The sequence below is a fragment of the Haematobia irritans genome, chromosome 5 (genome assembly GCF_050003625.1).
Source record: "Haematobia irritans isolate KBUSLIRL chromosome 5, ASM5000362v1, whole genome shotgun sequence".
NCBI lineage: Eukaryota > Metazoa > Arthropoda > Insecta > Diptera > Muscidae > Haematobia > Haematobia irritans.
The window spans coordinates 136,570,546-136,590,590 of record NC_134401.1 but is presented as its reverse complement, the minus strand read 5'-3'; the positions used below and the strand labels follow the sequence as shown (position 1 = coordinate 136,590,590).

Sequence of the window (20,045 nt, the reverse complement as noted above, 5' to 3'; positions counted from 1 at the left end):
TCCTGTTTAGCTTTTTTTTCGCTTGTTTGCTTACCAATTATGAATGTTACTCGAATTACTCACTCAGCCAGTCATGCATTAAACAGCTACATTTCCCCGCCAAAAAAAAAAAAAAAACAAACTGGAAAACTAACAAAGAAACACAAATTCTACATTTCTCCTCATCCTCAACAGGAGTCTCAAAAAGAACAATGGCAAGTACAACAAAAAAACGAAAACGCAATATTTCTTCCAATATACTTGGTCCAGTCAGTCCTAAATGAGAATTTATTAGGCATATCCTGAAATACTTTCGTATACGCAGGAAGACATTTTTGGCAAGCTTAGGCTTAAACCACAAATATATTAAAAATAAAAAACCAATTTAAAGATCTCAAATAGAATATGTTACGTTATCTAGGTTTAAAATATCTCAGCTAGAAATTCTCTGCAATATAGCAAAAAAAAATATAGAAATAATAATAAAGAACCCCTGTAGCTCCTAAATACAAAACAAGTATATACGGCCGTAAGTTCGGCCAGGCCGAAGCTTATGAACCCTCCATCATGAATTGCGTAGAAACTTCTTCTAAACACTGCCACCCACAATCGAATTACTTAAGTTGCGGTAATGCTTGCCGATGGCAAGGTATCTTAAAACCTCCTAACACCATCTTCTAAATTGTATGTAAGTCCATACGTGGTATATATTAAATCAAAAAAGATCGATCCAATACGTATATAATTCAGTTTGACAAAGTAGACATAAAATTTTGACAAAATTTTCTACAGAAATAAAATTTTAACAAAATTTTCTATAGAAATAAAATTTTCACAAAATTTTCTATAGAAATAAACATTTTCACAAAATTTTCTATAGAAAGAAAATTTTGGCAAAAATGTCAACAGAAATAAAATTTTAACAAAATTTTCTATAGAAATAAACTTTTGACAAAATTTTCTCTAGAAATAAAATTTTGGCAAAATTTCGAGTGGCAACCATGATTATGAACCGAATAAAATTTGAACAAAATTTTCTATAGAAATAAAATTTTGACAATGATGAAAATTTTATTATGAACCGAATAAAATTTTAACAAAATTTTCTCTAGAAATAAAATTTTGACAAAATTTTCTATAGAAATAAAATTTTGGTAGATTATTTTTGGCTCTAGTGGCAACCATGATTATGAACCGATATGGAACAAATTTTTGTGTGATTGGACCAATTTTTGTATGGTTGTTAGCGACCATATACTAACACCACGTTCCTAATTTGAGCCGGATCGGATGAATTTTGCTCGTCCAAGAGGCTCCGGAGGTTAAATCTGGAGAACGTTTTATATGGGGGCTATATATAATTATGGACCGATATGGACCAATTTTTGCACGGTTGCTAGAGACCATATACCAATACCATGTACCAAATGTCGGCCGGATCGGATGCAATTTGCTTCTCTTTGAGGCTTCGCAAGCCAAATCTGGAGATCGGTTTATATGGGGGCTATATATAATTATGGACCGATGTGGACCAATTTTTGCATGATTGTTAGAGACCATATACCAACACCATGTACCAAATTTCAGCCGGATCGGATGAAATATGCTTCTCTTAGAGGCTCCACAAGCCAAATCTGGGGATCGGTTTATATGGGGGCTATATATAATTATGGACCGATGTGGACCAATTTTTGCATGGTTGTTAGAGACCATATACCAACATCATGTACCAAATTTCAGCCGGATCGGATGAAATTTGCTTCTCTTTGAGGCTCCACAAGCCAAATCTGGGGATCGGTTTATATGGGGGCTATATATAATTATGGACCGATATGGACCAATTTTCGCATGGTTGTTAGGGACCATATACCAACACCATGTACCAAATTTCAGCCGGATCGGATGAAATATGCTTCTGTTAGAGGCTCCACAAGCCAAATCTGAGGGTCCCTTTATATGGGGGCTATACGTAAAAGTGGACCGATATGGCCCATTTTCAATACCATCCGACCTACATCGATAACAACTACTTGTGCCAAGTTTCAAGTCGATAGCTTGTTTCGTTCGGAAGTTAGCGTGATTTCAACAGACGGACGGACGGACGGACATGCTTAGATCGACTCAGAATTTTACCACGACCCAGAATATATATACTTTATGGGGTCTTAGAGCAATATTTCGATGTGTTACAAACGGAATGACAAAGTTAATATACCCCCATCCTATGATGGAGGGTATAAAAAGGTCGCTAGAAATATTGTAGTAGCAAATTTGGCTACATGACATATAATATTTATAAAAAAAAATATGATGGGATGTTTGTAGGGTTTATTAAAAACGGGAAAGGCTCCATTCTTCTGTCCATTTTAAATTTTGGCATAATAATGAGGCCATTACTAGGAAAGTTTATCAAATAAAAATACATATTTATAAACACACATATATATTTTTCGCACAGTTTAAAAACTATGAGAATTGAATGGAAAACTGTAAGAATAAAATAAAAGTTACGAAAGCAAAACATTTTTCACAAAATTTCGCACCACAGACACAATGTTGACTAAATTGTTTATAGCATAGAAATTATGACAAAATTTCTCATAGCAAACAAAAATTAAAAAGCAAAAATCAAATGGCGAAAACTTTTAACAAAATTTTCTATACCAACGAAATTATGACAAAATTTTCCATAGCAAAGAAATTAAAAAAAAAAATATTAACAAAATTTCCTACAACAAAGAAATTTTTGACAAAGTGGCTATTGCAAAACAAGAATTTACACAATTTACCGCACTCAAAAACAACAGTGACCACTTCAGGAAGGACAATTTTGGTAAATTTTAGAAAAATCTGGAAAGGTTTAGAAAATTCTAGCTAAACTGCACCGAAAAACAAGTTTACTAATTTTTTATGAAAAATGAACTAACCCATAGTAAGAATGACCATTTTAAAAAAATTTCCCTATAGCAAACAAATTTTAACACTATTTCCTATAACAAAAGAATTTTAACAAAATTTCCTATAACAATGGAATTTTGAAAAATTTTCTTGTAGCTAACATGACAAAATTTTTCAAACCAAAAAAAAATTACAAAATTTCCAATATCAACGAAATTTTGGCAAAATTTGAGATAGCAAAGAAATGTTTACAAAATTTCCTATAGCAAGGAAACATTGACAAAATATTCAATAGCATAGAAATTTTGACAAAATGTTCCATAGCAAAAAAATGGTTGACATAATTTCCTGGTGCAAAGAAATTTTCCCCAAATTTCCCAGAGCAAGGTTAGGTTAGGTGGCAGCCCGATGTATCAGCTCACTTAGACTATTCAGTCCATTGTGATACCACATTGGTGAACTTCTCTCTTATCACTGAGTGCTGCTCGATCCCATGTTAAGCTCAATGACAAGGGACCTCCTTTTTATAGCCGAGTCCGAACGGCGTTCCACATTGCAGTGAAACCACTTAGAGAAGTTTTGAAACCCTCAGAAATGTCACCAGCATTACTGAGGTGGGATAATCCACCGCTGAAAAACTTTTTGGTGTTCGGTCGAAGCAGGAATCGAACCCACGACCTTGCTAACCATTGCATGCTAACCATTGCACCACGGTGGCTCCCACTTCCCAGAGCAAAGTAATTTTACAAAAATTTTTATACCCTACACCATAGGATGGGGGTATATTAACTTTTTTCATTCCGTGTGTAACACATCGAAATATTGCTCTAAGGTCCTATAGAGTATATAAAGGGTGATTTGTTAAGAGCTTGATAACTTTTTTTTAAAAAAAAACGCATAAAATTTGCAAAATCTCATCGGTTCTTTATTTGAAACGTTAGATTGGTCCATGACATTTACTTTTTGAAGATAATTTCATTTAAATGTTGACCGCGGCTGCGTCTTAGGTGGTCCATTCGGAAAGTCCAATTTTGGGCAACTTTTTCGAGCATTTCGGCCGGAATAGCCCGAATTTCTTCGGAAATGTTGTCTTCCAAAGCTGGAATAGTTGCTGGCTTATTTCTGTAGACTTTAGACTTGACGTAGCCCCACAAAAAATAGTCTAAAGGCGTCAAATCGCATGATCTTGGTGGCCAACTTACCGGCCCATTTCTTGAGATGAATTGTTCTCCGAAGTTTTCCCTCAAAATGGCCATAGAATCGCGAGCTGTGTGGCATGTAGCGCCATCTTGTTGAAACCACATGTCAACCAAGTTCAGTTCTTCCATTTTTGGCAACAAAAAGTTTGTTAGCATCGAACGATAGCGATCGCCATTCACCGTAACGTTGCGTCCAACAGCATCTTTGAAAAAATACGGTCCAATGATTCCACCAGCGTACAAACCACACCAAACAGTGCATTTTTCGGGATGCATGGGCAGTTCTTGAACGGCTTCTGGTTGCTCTTCACTCCAAATGCGGCAATTTTGCTTATTTACGTAGCCATTCAACCAGAAATGAGCCTCATCGCTGAACAAAATTTGTCGATAAAAAAGCGGATTTTCTGCCAACTTTTCTAGGGCCCATTCACTGAAAATTCGACGTTGTGGCAGATCGTTCGGCTATTCATGATGAAATGTCAAAGCATACTGAGCATCTTTCTCTTTGACACCATGTCTGAAATCCCACGTGATCTGTCAAATACTAATGCATGAAAATCCTAACCTCAAAAGAATCACCCTTTATATTCTGGGTCGTGGTGAAATTCTGAGTCGATCTAAGCATGTCCGTCCGTCCGTCCGTCCGTCCGTCTGTTGAAATCACGCTAACTTCCGAACGAAACAAGCTATCGACTTGAAACTTGGCACAAATAGTTGTTATTGATGTAGGTCGGATGGTATTGGGCAAATGGGCCATATCGGTCCACTTTTACGTATAGCCCCTATATAAACGGACCCCCAAATTTGGCTTGCAGACCCTCTAAGAGAAGCAAATTTCATCCGATCCGGATGAAATTTGGTGCATGGTGTTAGTATATGGTCTCTAACAATCGTGCAAAAATTGGTCCACATCGGTCCATAATTATATATAGCCCCCATATAAACCGATCCCCCGATTTGGCTTTCGGAGGCTCTAAGAGAATCAAATATCATCCGATCCGGCTGAAATTTGGTACATGGTGTTAGTATATGGTCTCTAATAACCATGCAAAAATTGGTCCACATCGGTCCATAATTATATATAGCCCCCATATAAACCGATCCCCCGATTTGGCTTGTGGAGCCTCTAAGAGAAGCAACTTTCATCCGATCCGGCTGAAATTTGGTACATGGTGTTAGTATATGGTCTCTAATAACCATGCAAAAATTGGTCCACATCGGTCCATAATTATATATAGCCCCCATATAAACCGATCCCCCGATTTGGCTTGTGGAGCCTCTAAGAGAAGCAACTTTCATCCGATCCGGCTGAAATTTGGTACATGGTGTTAGTATATGGTCTCTAATAACCATGCAAAAATTGGTCCACATCGGTCCATAATTATATATAGCCCCCATATAAACCGATCCCCCGATTTGGCTTTCGGAGGCTCTAAGATAATCAAATATCATCCGATCCGGTTGAAATTTGGTACATTGTGTTAGTATAGGGTCTCTAATAACCATGCAAAAATTGGTCCACATCGGTCCATAATTATATATAGCCCCCATATAAACCGATCCCCCGATTTGGCTTTCGGAGGCTCTAAGAGAATCAAATATCATCCGATCCGGCTGAAATTTGGTACATTGTGTTAGTATAGGGTCTCTAATAACCATGCAAAAATTGGTCCACATCGGTCCATAATTATATATAGCCCCCATATAAACCGAACACCAGATTTGACCTCCGGAGCCTCTTGAAAGACCAAAATTCATTTGATTCTGTTGATATTTGGTACGTGGTGTTAATATATGGCCTCAAACACCCATGCAAAAATTGGTCGAAATCAGTCCATAATTATATATAGCCCCCATATAAACCGATCCCCAGATTTGACCTCCGGTGCCTTTTGGAAAAGCAAAATTCATCCGATCTGGTTGAAATTTGGTACGTGGTGGTAGTATATGATATTTAACAACCATGCCAAAAGTGGTCCATATCAGTCTATAATCATATATAGCCCCCATATAAACCGATCCCGAGATTTGGTTTTAGAGCCTCTTGGTACGTAGAAGAAGTTTCTACGCAATCCATGGGGGAGGGTACATAAGCTTCGGCCTGGCCGAACTTACGGCCGTATATACTTGTTATTTTTATTTTTTATAGTAAATAAAATTTGATAAAAAAAATTTCTATTGCAAGGAAATTTTGATAAAAATTTTCCATTGCACAAAAATTGTGATAAAATTTCCTGTACCAAAGAAATTTTGACAAATTTTCCTATAACAAAAAAATTTTGAAAAATTTTGCTAAAAAAAGAAATGTTGAAGAATTTGCCTATAGCAAAGAAACTTGCACAAAATTTCCTATAGCAGTGAAATTTTGACAAAATTTCCTATAGAAAAGACATTTTCACAAAATTTCTTATAGCCAAAAACTTTTGACACAATTTCCTAAAGCAAAAAGATTTTGACACAATTTCCTATAGAAAATAAATTTTGACACAATTTGTTATTACAAAGAAATTTTGACAATATTGCCAACAGCAAAAAAAAAAAATAAGAATTGTTGATAACTATAATCCATATTATTGAAAATCATTTAATTTATATTTAAAATATTCCTGGAAATTTTTAATACAGACAGACATTTTGATATCCTGTAAATTGGATGTTATTACAGGATTTTATTATGAAGAAATTCTTCGGAATACACATAAAATAAATTCTCATGAAATCATGCTGTACTAAAGCCATAAAATAATCATGACTATAATGGCTATACGTTAGTATGGATGCCATCATTCCACGAAGCAATTAAATAATTCACATAATGTAAACGCATATACACCACCACAAACAGAGTAATCAACACTCGAGGATGATTAAATGAAAATATGGCAAAACCGAACTTCAACGTAATTGGACAAAATTAAAGTGAAATTGGCATTGTAATGAAGATGGTTCATTCAAGACGTAATCGATTTTTAACGTTTGTTTTTTTTTTTTTTTTTTTTGTGAAGTATTTTTCACAATCTATTTTTCTGTGACAATATTTTCTATAGATAAATGTAAGAAAAACTCTATGATTTATTTCTTTACTTTTCTTATTTTTCTCATTCCATGTCTGTCTTCCACCCCCCCTTTATGGATGTGTGGTTTCTGATGGCTGCTGATGCTTACAACAATGACCACTTGCAATTCAAGGACATTGATTACGATGGCTTTCGACGTTTTCTTGATGCCTTCCTCGATTGTGAAACCCCCACAGAATTGGCCCAGCATTTGTTTGTATCGTTCCTTAAGGCCAATGTTAACAACATCCACTTGCAGGGCAAAACACTCAATCAGATGGCAGCCATCAGCAGTACGGCAGCCTGTGCTCCTGTCACAGCACACACAAAAGGTAATTGCAAAAGGACTAAACTGCAATTTTCGTAAACACAAAAGTGTCGTAGAGTTTGGCATGAGGTGCATGGGATAAAAAACGACATTGTAAAAAAAATCAATAAAATGCTGTAAAATATTCATGTTGATGCAATTAATTTTAATTAATTTTATTTTAAATTTAGTTTTAGTCCATTTATGATCTAATTTTAATTTTTTTAGATTTGATTTAAATTTAAAAAAAATTAATTTAAATTAGTTTTAGTTTTATTTTATTGTTATTTTTATTTTTATTTTTCATTTTAATTCAATTTATTTTGAATTAATTGGACACATTAAATTTAAATTTGCATATTTTTAAATATTAAACACAAATTAATAAGAATTAACCAATTCTTTTGACTCATTTAATTTAATTTATTTAATTTGTAATTCAATTTTTTTTTAAATTTTCATTTTAATTCAAATTTTAATTTTTAATTTCAAATTTTATTTTAGTATTAACTTTAATTTGAATGTTAATGTAAATTCAATTTTTATATTTTTTAAAAATTAATAACTTATTATTTTAAATATAAAATTGATTTTATTTTAAATTTGAATGTTAATGTAAATTGAATTTTTATATATTTTAAAAATTAATAATTTATTATTTATTCATTTATTTTATTTTAAATTCAGTTGATTAACCATTTATAATTTTATTTTTTAGATTTATTTTAAATTTTAGTTTTATTTTATTTTATTTTATTTTATTTTATTTTATTTTTTATGTTAGCCTGATATCAATGCAGGCTGGTTCAATGTCCAAATCATTTAAACTAGAAATTATTACAATATTGATTCGAGCTTATTGGACAAAAAGTTTTATTTTTTATTTATTTTATTTTTTTTTTATTTTTAATTTTTATTTTAATTATAATTTTAATTTAATTTGAATTAATTTCATAAATTTAATTAAAATTGAAAAAGTATGAAAGTATTATTTAATTCTTTTGACTCATTTAATTTAATTTGTTTTAAATTAATTGAATGTAGTTCAATTTTAATTGAATTTAAACCAATTGATGTACATAATTGAATCATCTTTTAATTAAATTTAATTTAATTTAAATAATAAAATTGTTTCTTTAAATTTTTATTTTAATTCAAATTTAATTTTTTGATTTAAAAATGTATTTTAATATTAACTTTAATTTTAGTGTTATTGTAAATTAAATTTTTTTTAATGCAAATTTAAAATGTTATTTTTCATTTTAATTAATTTGATACAATTTAATTTGAATTAATTTAACACTTCAAACGTAAATTGAAATGTTATTAAATATTAAAAACAAAATATTAAATATTAAGCAATTCGTTTGATTAATGTTTTGTTAAACTAAGCTGAATGTAATAAAATTTTAATTTAATTTAATTCAATTAATTTAAATTAATTGAATTTCTTAAATTTAAAAAACAAAATAATTTTATTTATATTTTAGTTTTAATCTAAAATTTTAATATTTTATTATTTTCTTTAATTTTATTTTAAATGTAATTTAGATTTATTTACTTTAAATTTAATTTAAAGTTAGATTTATTTACTTTAAATTTAATTTATATTTTAATTCTATTTTTTTAGTTTTTTTATTATTTTTTTTTTTTAATTTTATTTTAAATGTAATTTAGATTTATTTACTTTAAATTTAAAATTTAATTTTAGTTTTATTTTTAAGTTTAATTCTATTAAGTTTGAGTTTAAATTTAATTTGAATTATTTAAAAATAATTTTATTATCAAAAATCGTTAACACTAGTATATTACCTACTTTGTGTAAAGTCCCAATATAAGTCAATTTGTACTCTTCTGTTGTTGCCCACAGATTGTTCAGTGGTGAACATATTGCTCACGCATACACTCACACACATATCCACCCATCCACCTACACTTTATACAAATCATAATCTTCTCGTATCCCCCCCTCCCCACACCCCATGTACGGAAAACCAACCATTTATAGATTAACAATATTGTATTTCCCCAGAGTGTAGTGGTGGTGTCTTTACTTGTAATTCAATTCTTAAATCAATTTGTGCTCTTCTTATTTTCTATTGCCCTCAGGCTCGTTACACAACATAAATAGCATTGCTGATATTGGAACCTCAGGGGCATCCCCAGCGATAACAGAGACTCGAACCAGTTTTGTGGATAAATTACATCATGGCATAACGGATAAACTCCATTCGTTAAGTGGTCATTTAACGCATGATGCCAGTAAGACAGGTGAGTAGGAGATTCCTTTGCCTAAGGCAAGGCCTTTAACGAAGCCATATAAAATGTACAGAGAGAGATAGAACGAGGGACAATAAAATTCTCAGACCAAAATAGCAATCATGAAAATTATAATCCCTCGAAAAGAGAAGCAGTGGTTTGGAATTAATCGAGATAATATAGTAATAATTTTATTTTCTGAAACTAAAGTGAATCCAAGGAAATTTTAACAAAAGGGAATTTTGCCATAGCGAATAATTTTAAAATTTCTTTAAAATAATAATATAGAAAATTTTGTTAGATTTCTTTGAAATAAGAGAGATTCTTCCTATGAACTTGTCTCAACATTTCTTTGATATAGGAAACTAAAGGAAATATTGTCAAAAATCTTTTGACATAGGAAATTTTTTCACAATATCTTTGCTCTAGGAAATTTTGGAAAAATTCCTTTACTATTGGAAATTTCGTCAACATTTCTTTGCTATAGGAAATTTTGTTAAAATTTCGTTGTTATAAGAAATTTTTTCACAATGTCATGCTGTAAGTAATTTTGTCAAAATTTCTTTGCTATAGGAAATTTTGTCAAATTTTTCAAATTGCTATAGAACATTTTGTTTAAATTTCTTTGCTTTAGAAAGCTCTGTCAAAATTTCTTTGTTTTAGAAAAATTTGTCAAAATTTGTTTGCTATAGGAAATTCTGTCAAAATTTCTTTGCTATAGGAAATTCTGTCAAAATTTCGTTGCTATAGGAAATTTTGCAAAAATTTCTTTGCTGTTGGATATTTTTGTCAACGTTTCTTTGCTATAGGAAATTTTGACAAAATTTGGCATTTTGTCAAAAAATTTTTGCTATAGGAAAAATTCAAAAATTTCTTTTCTATAGGAAATTTTGTCAACATTTGTTTGCCATAGGAAATTTTGCAAAAAATTTCTTTGCTATGGGAAATTTTGTCAAGATTTCTTTGCTTTAGAAAATTTTGTCAAAATTTCTTTGCTATAGAACATTTTGTTTAAATTTCTTTGCTTTAGAAAGCTCTGTCAAAATTTCTTTGGTAGAGGAAATTTTGTCAAAATTTCTTTGCTATAGAAAATTCTGTCAAAATTTCTTTTCTATAGGAAATTTTGTCAAAATTTCTTTGTTTTAGAAAAATTTGTCAAAATTTGTTTGCTATAGGAAATTTTGCAAAAATTTCTTTGCTATGGGAAATTTGTCAAGATTTTTTTGCTTTAGAAAATTTTGTCAAAATTTCTTTCCTATAGGAAATTTTGTCGATATTTCTTTGCTATGCGAAATTTTGTCAAAATTTCTTTGTTATAGGAAATTTTATCAAAATTTCTTTGCTATAGGAAATGCTGTCAAAATTTCATTGCTATAGGAAATTTTGTCAAAATTTCTTTGCTATAGGAAATTTTGTCAAAATTCCTTTTCTCTAAGAAATGTTGTCAAAATTTCTTTACTATAGAAAATTTTATCAAAATTTCTTTGCTATAGGAAATTTTGTCAAAATTTCATTGCTATAGGATATTTTGTCAAAATTTCTTTGCTATAGGACATTTTGCCAAAATTTTTTTTGCTATAGGAAAAATGCAAACATTTCTTTTCTATAGGAAATTTTGTCAAAAATTCTTTTTTTAGAAAAATTTGTCAATTTTTTTTTTTTGCGATCTCAAGATTTCTTTGCTTTAGAAAATGTTGTCAAAATTTCTTTGCTATAGGACATTTTGTCAAATTTTTCAAATTGCTATAGAACGTTTTGTTTAAATGTCTTTGCTTTAGAAAGAATTTCTTTGGTAGAGGAAATTTTGGCAAAATTTCTTGCTATCAGAAATTTTATAAAAATTTATTGGTATGGGAAATTTTATCAAAATTTCTTAGCTCTAGAAAATTTTGTCAAAATTTCTTTACTATAGGAAATTTTGTCAAAAATTCTTTTCTATAGGAAATTTTGTCAAAATTTCTTTAGAAGAACTTGTCACTCATTCTTTGCTATAAGAAATTTTGTCAAATTTCTTTGTTATAGGAAATTTTGTCAAAATTTTTTTGCTATAGGAAATTTTGCAAAATTTCTTTGCTGTTGGATATTTTTGTCAATGTTTCTTTGCTATAGAAAACTTTGTCAAAATTTCTTTGCAATATGACATTTTGTCAAAAATTTTTTGCTATAGGAAAAATGCAAAAATTTCTTTTCTATAGGAAATTTTGTCAAAATTTGTTTGCTATAGGAAATTTTGCAAAAATTTCTTTGCTATAGAACATTTTGTTTAAATTTCTTTGCTTTAGAAAGCTCTGTCAAAATTTCTTTGGTAGAGGAAATTTTGTCAAAATTTCTTTGCTATAGAAAATTCTGTCAAAATTTCTTTTCTATAGGAAATTTTGTCAAAATTTCTATGTTTTAGAAAAATTTGTCAAAATTTGTTTGCTATAGGAAATTTTGCAAAAAATTCTTTGCTATGGGAAATTTGTCAAGATTTTTTTGCTTTAGAAAGTTTTGTCACAATTTCTTTGCTATAGGACATTTTGTCAAAATTTCTTTCCTATAGGAAATTTTGTCAATATTTCGTTGCTATGAAATATATCAGAAATTTTGTCAAAATTTCTTTGCTATAGGAAATTTTGCAAAAATGTCTTTGCTATAGGACATTTTGTAAAAAATTTTTTTGCTATAGGAAAAATGCAAAAATTTCTTTTCTATAGGAAATTTTGTCAAAATTTCTTTTTTTAGAAAAATTTGTGATTTTTTTTTTTTTGCTATGGGAAATTTTGTCAAGATTTCTTTGCTTTAGAAAATGTTGTCTAAATTTCTTTGCTATAGGACATTTTGTCAAAATTTCTTTCCTATAGGAAATTTTGTCAATATTTCTTTGCTATGGGAAATTTTGTCAAAATTTCTTCGTTATAGGAAATTTTGTAAAAAATTTTTGCTATAGGAAATTTTGCAAAAATATCTTTGCTGTTGGATATTTTTGTCAACGTTTCATTGCTATAGGAAATTTTGTCAAAATTCCTTTTCTCTAAGAAATGTTGTCAAAATTTCTTTACTATAGAAAATTTTATCAAAATTTCTTTGCTATAGGAAATTTTGTCAAAATTTCATTGCTATAGGATATTTTGTCAAAATTTCTTTGCTATAGGAAATTTTGTCAAAATTTCTTTGCTATAGGACATTTTGCAAAAATTTCTTTGCTATAGGACATTTTGCCAAAATTTTTTTTTTGCTATAGGAAAAATGCAAAAATTTCTTTTCTATAGGAAATTTTGTCAAAAATTCTTTTTTTAGAAAAATTTGTCAATTTTTTTTTTTGCGATGTCAAGATTTCTTTGCTTTAGAAAATGTTGTCAAAATTTCTTTGCTATAGGACATTTTGTCAAAATTTCTTTCCTATGAGAAATTTTGTCAAATTTTTCAAATTGCTATACAACGTTTTGTTTAAATGTCTTTGCTTTAGAACGAATTTCTTTGGTAGAGGAAATTTTGTCAAAATTTCTTGCTATCAGAAATTTTATAAAAATTTATTGGTATGGGAAATTTTATCAAAATTTCTTAGCTCTAGAAAATTTTGTCAAAATTTCTTTACTATAGGAAATTTTGTCAAAAATTCTTTTCTATAGGAAATTTTGTCAAAATTTCTTTAGAAGAACTTGTCACCCATTCTTTGCTATAAGAAATTTTGTCAAATTTCTTTGTTATAGGAAATTTTGTCAAATTTCTTTGTTATAGGAAATTTTGTCAAAATTTTTTTGCTATAGGAAATTTTGCAAAAATTTCTTTGCTGTTGGATATTTTTGTCAATGTTTCTTTGCTATAGAAAACTTTGTCAAAATTTCTTTGCAATATGACATTTTGTCAAAAATTTTTTGCTATAGGAAAAATGCAAAAATTTCTTTTCTATAGGAAATTTTGTCAAAATTTGTTTGCTATAGGAACTTTTGCAAAAATTTCTTTGCTATGGGAAATTTTGTCAAGATTTCTTTGCTTTAGAAAATTTTGTCAAAATTTCTTTGCTATAGAACATTTTGTTTAAATTTCTTTGCTTTAGAAAGCTCTGTCAAAATTTCTTTGGTAGAGGAAATTTTGTCAAAATTTCTTTGCTATAGAAAATTCTGTCAAAATTTCTTTTCTATAGGAAATTTTGTCAAAATTTCTTTGTTTTAGAAAAATTTGTCAAAATTTGTTTGCTATAGGAAATATTGCAAAAAATTCTTTACTATGGGAAATTTGTCAAGATTTTTTTGCTTTAGAAAGTTTTGTCAACATTTCTTTGCTATAGGACATTTTGTCAAAATTTCTTTCCTATAGGAAATTTTGTCAATATTTCTTTGCTATGAAATATATCAGAAATTTTGTCAAAATTTCTTTGCTATAGGAAATTTTGCAAAAATGTCTTTGCTATGGTCATTTTGTAAAAAATTTTTTTGCTATAGGAAAAATGCAAAAATTTCTTTTCTATAGGAAATTTTGTCAAAATTTCTTTTTTTTAGAAAAATTTGTGAATTTTTTTTTTTTGCTATGGGAAATTTTGTCAAGATTTCTTTGCTATGGGAAATTTTGTCAAAATTTCTTCGTTATAGGAAATTTTGTCAAAAATTTTTGCTATAGGAAATTTTGCAAAAATATCTTTGCTGTTGGATATTTTTGTCAACGCTTCTTTGCTATAGGAAATTTTGTCAAAATTTCGTTAATATAGGAAATTCTGTCAAAATTTCATTAATATAGGAAATACTGTCAAAATTTCATTGCTATAGGATATTTTGTCAAAATTCCTTTGCTATAGGAAATTTTGTCAAAATTTCTTTGCTATAGGATATGCTGTCAAAATTTCATTGCTATAAGAAATTTTGTCAAAATTTCTTTGCTATCAGAAATTTTGTCAACATTTCTTTGCTTTAGAAAATTTTGTCAAAATTTCTTTGCTTTAGAAAATGCTGTCACACATTCTTTGATATAAGAAATTTTGTCAAAATTTCTTTGCTATTAGAAATTTTGTCAATTTTTTTTTTTTTGCTATAGGAAATTTTGCAAAAATTTCTTTATTATAGGAAATATTGCCAAAACTTATTTGCTAAAGGAAATATTATCGAAATTTCTTCTTTATAGGAAAATTTGACAAAATTTCTTTTCTATAGAAAACTTTGTCAAAATTTCTTTGCTATAAGAATTTTTGTCATAGTTTTTTTTTATAACATAGAAAATTTTGTCCAAATTTCGTTGCTACAGGAAATTTTATTTCTTTGCTATGGGAAATTTAGTAAAATTTCTTTGCTACAGGAAAATGTATCAACATTTCATTGCTATAGAAATTTTGTCAAGTTACTTGGCTATAGGAAATATTGTCAAAATTTCTTTGCTATAGAAAATATTGTCAAAACTTCTTTGCTAAAGGAAATAGCATTTCCAGAAATTTTCACAATAACATTTACCAAAATTTCTTTGTTATAGGAAATTTTGTCAACATTTCTTGGTTATAGAAAATTTTGTCAAAATTTCTTGGTTATAGAAAATTTTGTCAAAATTTCTTTGTTATAAAAAACTTTGTCAACATTTCTTGGCTATAGGAAATTATGTCAAAATTTCTGAGCTATATGAAATTTTGTCAAAATTTCTCGGAAGTTCTGCCAAGATTTCTTGGCTATAGGAAATTTTTTAAAATGTCTGTGCTTCAGGAAATTTTGTCACAACTTTAAGACTATAGGAAATATTTGTCAAAATTTTATCACAATGTCTTTGCTATAGGAAAGTGTGTCAAAATTTGTTCTCTGCAGAAAATTTTGTGAAAATTGTTTTAATTTCGTTGGAATAGGAAATTTTTATGCTCTATGACGTTTGGTTGATATTTATAATTTACCAAATATATTTATTGAATTTGAAACCACTGTTTCTCGTTATCGTTTGAACACATGAGAATAAATTTAAGAAGATTGAAAATAAACCATCAAAGATTTTTTTCATCCATAAAAGAAGGATGGATGGATGGAAAAATAAATCCCTGTAATCTCCTTGTGTCTTCTTCAACTGCTGCTTTTTTCACAATTTAATTGGCTTAAAGTTTCAACAATTCAAGACTCATCTCGTTGCTTTCATTTTCTCTTGTTTCCTTTCCGAAAACAAAACAAAAACAAAAAAAAAAACACCCCGCATCGCTATTGTGTTCCGCAACCACATGCAATGTGACCATCCATATCGCTGTGCATCATCACCATGATCATCCTGTGCGTGTGTTCTATTGGTATGGCTGTGTGCGTGTTTGTAATCCTTGTGTTTGTGCGCTGCCGTATCCTTGTGGATAACAAAATTCCAACAACATCACCAAAAACAAAAAAACATGTGTAACTACCACTACACCAATGCATATCTTATCATCACCAACCATCGACAATGGCATGGTGGGCATCGGCATTATCGTGGTATCCAATGGCACCAATGGAATTTCGTACATAACACATTACATTCGTCATCATCTCATACAGGCAGTGTACATCCCATGGTTACCGTTACACCCAGCCCCATGGCAGCATTTCAAAGTGGCACCACAACAACATCGCTGATGAGCGGTGCAACACCAGCAACAACGGGCCACAGTAACAATTCCCACGGTACCAGTGGCGGTGGCACTGGTGGTGGTGGAGGATTTGGCACTGCCCGCCATTCAACCGATTCCAGTCCTTCACACTCACAGGCCAATCATTCCCAAATGTCACGCAACTCTTCGAAGAAGAGTAACAATTCAGTTAATTGCAAAATTGATGGTAAGTGTTGCTTATGCTATATTTCAAGTATACTATCGTTTGAGTTCAAATCTTTTTCCCATTTTACGACCACTGTAGCACCACTATTCATAGAAGTTCAATTTAGGCTAGAGTCAAGGCGAATATGTGGTTACTTTATAAAGACAAGTCAATTTGTTAGTCCTCAGTTGCGTTTTAGTATGTCGTGCCTTTCGTAACTTTGGACAATTACACTAAACTACAAAAACACGTTTTTTTTTTTATAGATCCAAATTTATTTTCAAAAGAAAATTTCCTGGAAATTTAGTCTCTATAGAAAATTTCGTCGAAATTTAATTATTATAGGAATTTTTGTCGAAATTTTCTTGCTATAGGAATTTTGGCAAAATTCGCTTTCTATAGGAAATGTCGGCGAAATTTACTTTTTGTAGGAAATGTCCTCGAAAAATACTTTCTATAAGAAATTTATCCGAAATTTACTTTCTATAGAGAATTTCGTTCGCAAATTTATTTCCTTAGGAAATTTCTTCTAATTTTCTTCCTAAAGAATTTTTTGTTTTTCGAAATAAACTTTCTGTAGAATCTTTTTCGAAATTTACTTTCTAAAGGCATTTTTTCAAAATTTATTTTCTATAGTAAATTTCCTTAAAATTTTTTTCTATAGGAAATTTCGTCTAAATTTAGTTTCTATGGGAAATTTCTTCGAAATTTACTTTTTGTAGGGAACTTCGTCGAAATTTACTTTCTATAGAAAATTTTGTCGAAATTTAATTTCTATAGGAAATTTTCTGGAAACTTAATTTCTATAGGAAATTTCCTGGAAATTTTATTTCTATAGGAAATTTCGTCGTTATTTACATTCCATAAGAAATTTCTTCAAAATTTACTTTCTGTGGGAAATTACCTCGAAATATACTTTCCATAGGAAATTTTGTCAATATTTACTTTCTATGGGAGAATTTCCCGAATTTACTTTCTATAGGAAATTTCCTCGAAATTTACTTTCTATAGGAATTATTTCGAAATATACTTTCTATAGGTTTTTTTTTCAAAATTTTATAGAAAATTTCGTCTAAATTTACTGTCTATAGGAAATGTCTTCGGAATTTATTTGCTATAGAAATTTTTGCGAAATTAGCTATTTATAAAAAATTTCTTCGAAATTTACCTTTTATCTATAGAAAATTTCTTCGAAATTTACTTTTTTTGCAATAGGAAATTTTGTCGAAGTTTGCTTTCTATAGGAAATTTATTCGAAATTTGCTTTCTATAGGATTTTTTTTCGAAATTTACCTTCTACAGGAAATTTCGTCGAAATTTACTTTCCATAATAATTTGGTTTAAATTTACTTTCCATAGAAAATTTCGTCGAAATTTACTTTCTATAGGAAATTTCCTCGAAATTTATTTTCTGAGGGAAATTTCCTCGAAATTTATTTTTTTGTGGGAAATTTCCTCGAAATTTAATTTCTACAGGAAATTCCCTTGAAATTTACTTTCTATTGGTAATTTCGTCAAAATTCGCTTTCTATAGAAAAATTCGCCGAAATGTATTTTTTGTAGGGAACTTCGACAAAATTTACTTTTTGTAGAGAGCTTCCTCGAAATTTTCTTTCTATAGCAAAATTTCCTCGAAATTTATTTTCTGTGGGAAATTTCGTCGAAATTTAATTTCTATAGGAAATTTCCTCGAATTTACTTTATATGAAAAATTCTTTGAAAATTACTTTTTATAGGAATTTTCGGCGAAATCTACTTTCTATTGGGATTTTGGTCGAAGTTTACTTTCTGTAGAAAATTTCATTGAAATTTACTTTCCATAGGAAATTTCGTCAAAATTTACTTTCTATGGGAAATTTCATCGAAATTTACTTTCTATACGAAATTTCTTCGAAATATATTTTCTATAGGAAATTTCCTCAAAAAATATACTCTTCTATAGGAAATTTCGTCGATTCTTTTTTTCTATGGGAAATGTCCTCAATTTCGTTGAAATTTACTTTCTATAGGAATTTTATACGTTACGTTTACGTTCTATAGGAAATTTCCTCGAAATTTATTTTCTGAGGGAAATTTCCTCGAAATTTATTTTTTTGTGGGAAATTTCCTCGAAATTTAATTTCTACAGGAAATTCCGTTGAAATTTACTTTCTATTGGTAATTTCGTCAAAATTCGCTTTCTATAGAAAAATTCGCCGAAATGTATTTTTTGTAGGGAACTTCGACAAAATTTACTTTTTGTAGAGAGCTTCCTCGAAATTTTCTTTCTATAGCAAAATTTCCACGAAATTTATTTTCTGTGGGAAATTTCCTCGAAATTTTATTTCTATAGAAAATTTACTCGAATTTACTTTATATGAAAAATTCTTTGAAAATTACTTTTTATAGGAAATTTCGGCGAAATCTACTTTCTATTGGGAATTCGGTCGAATTTTACTTTCTATAGAAAATTTCATTGAAATTTACTTTTCATAGGAAATTTCGTCAAAATTTACTTTCTATGGGAAATTTCATCGAAATTTACTTTCTATACGAAATTTCCTCGAAATATATTTTCTATAGGAAATTTCCTCAAAAAATATACTCTTCTATAGGAAATTTCGTCGATTCTTTTTTTTCTATGGGAAATGTCCTCAATTTCGATGAAATTTACTTTCTATAGGAATTTTATACGTTACGTTTACGTTCTATAGGAAATTTCCTCGAAATTTATTTTCTGAGGGAAATTTCCTCGAAATTTAATTTCTATAGGAAATTTCGTTGAAATTTACTTTCTATTGGTAATGTCGTCAAAATTCGCTTTCTATAGAAAAATTTGCCGAAATTTATTTTCTGTATGGAACTTCGTCAAAATTTACTTTTTGTAGAGAAATTCCTCAAAATTTTCTTTCTATAGTAAAATTTCCTTGCAATTTATTTCCTGTGGGAAATTTCCTCCAAATTTAATTTCTATAGGAAATTTTCTCGAATTTACTTTAATGAAAAATTCTTTGAAAATTACTTTTTATAGGAAATTTCGGCGAAATCTACTTTCTATTGGGAATTTGGTCGAATTTTACTTTCTATAGAAATTTCATTGAAATTTACTTTCCATACGAAATTTCCTCGAAATATATTTTCTATAGAAAATTTCCTCAAAAAATATACTCTTCTATAGGAAATTTCGTCGATTATTTTTTTCTATGGGAAATGTCCTCAATTTCGTTGAAGTTTACTTTCTATAGGAATTTTAGACGTTTACGTTTATTTATAGGAAATTTCCACGAAATTTATTTTCTGAGGGAAATTTCCTCGAAATTTATTTTTTGTGGGAAATTTCCTCGAAATTTACTTTCTATAGGAAATTTCGTTGAAATTTACTTTCTATTGGTAATTTCGTCAAAATTCGCTTTCTATAGAAAAATTCGCCGAAATTTATTTTCTGTAGGGAACTTCGTCAAAATTTACTTTTTGTAGAGAACATTCTCGAAATTTTCTTTCTATAGCAAAATTTCCTCGAAATTTAATTTCTATAGGAAATGTCCTCGAATTTACTTTATATGAAAAATTCTTTGAAAATTACCTTTTATTGGAAATTTCGGCGGAATCTACTTTCTATTGGGAATTTGGTCGAATTTTACTT

The 20,045-nt window shown here is 29.2% G+C and overlaps 1 protein-coding gene across 2 annotated transcripts in view; it reads left to right on the top strand.

Annotated features, from left to right (window-relative positions):
- Positions 1–20,045, top strand: part of Dgk (diacyl glycerol kinase 1) — a 372,554-nt gene that overhangs the window by 241,982 nt on the left and 110,527 nt on the right. For both annotated transcript variants that reach the window (XM_075313077.1, XM_075313076.1), the window contains exons 5-7: positions 7,266–7,464; positions 9,549–9,710; positions 16,166–16,444. In XM_075313077.1, coding sequence (XP_075169192.1) covers positions 7,266–7,464; positions 9,549–9,710; positions 16,166–16,444 — 640 coding nt within the window. The remainder of the gene's footprint in view (positions 1–7,265; positions 7,465–9,548; positions 9,711–16,165; positions 16,445–20,045) is intronic.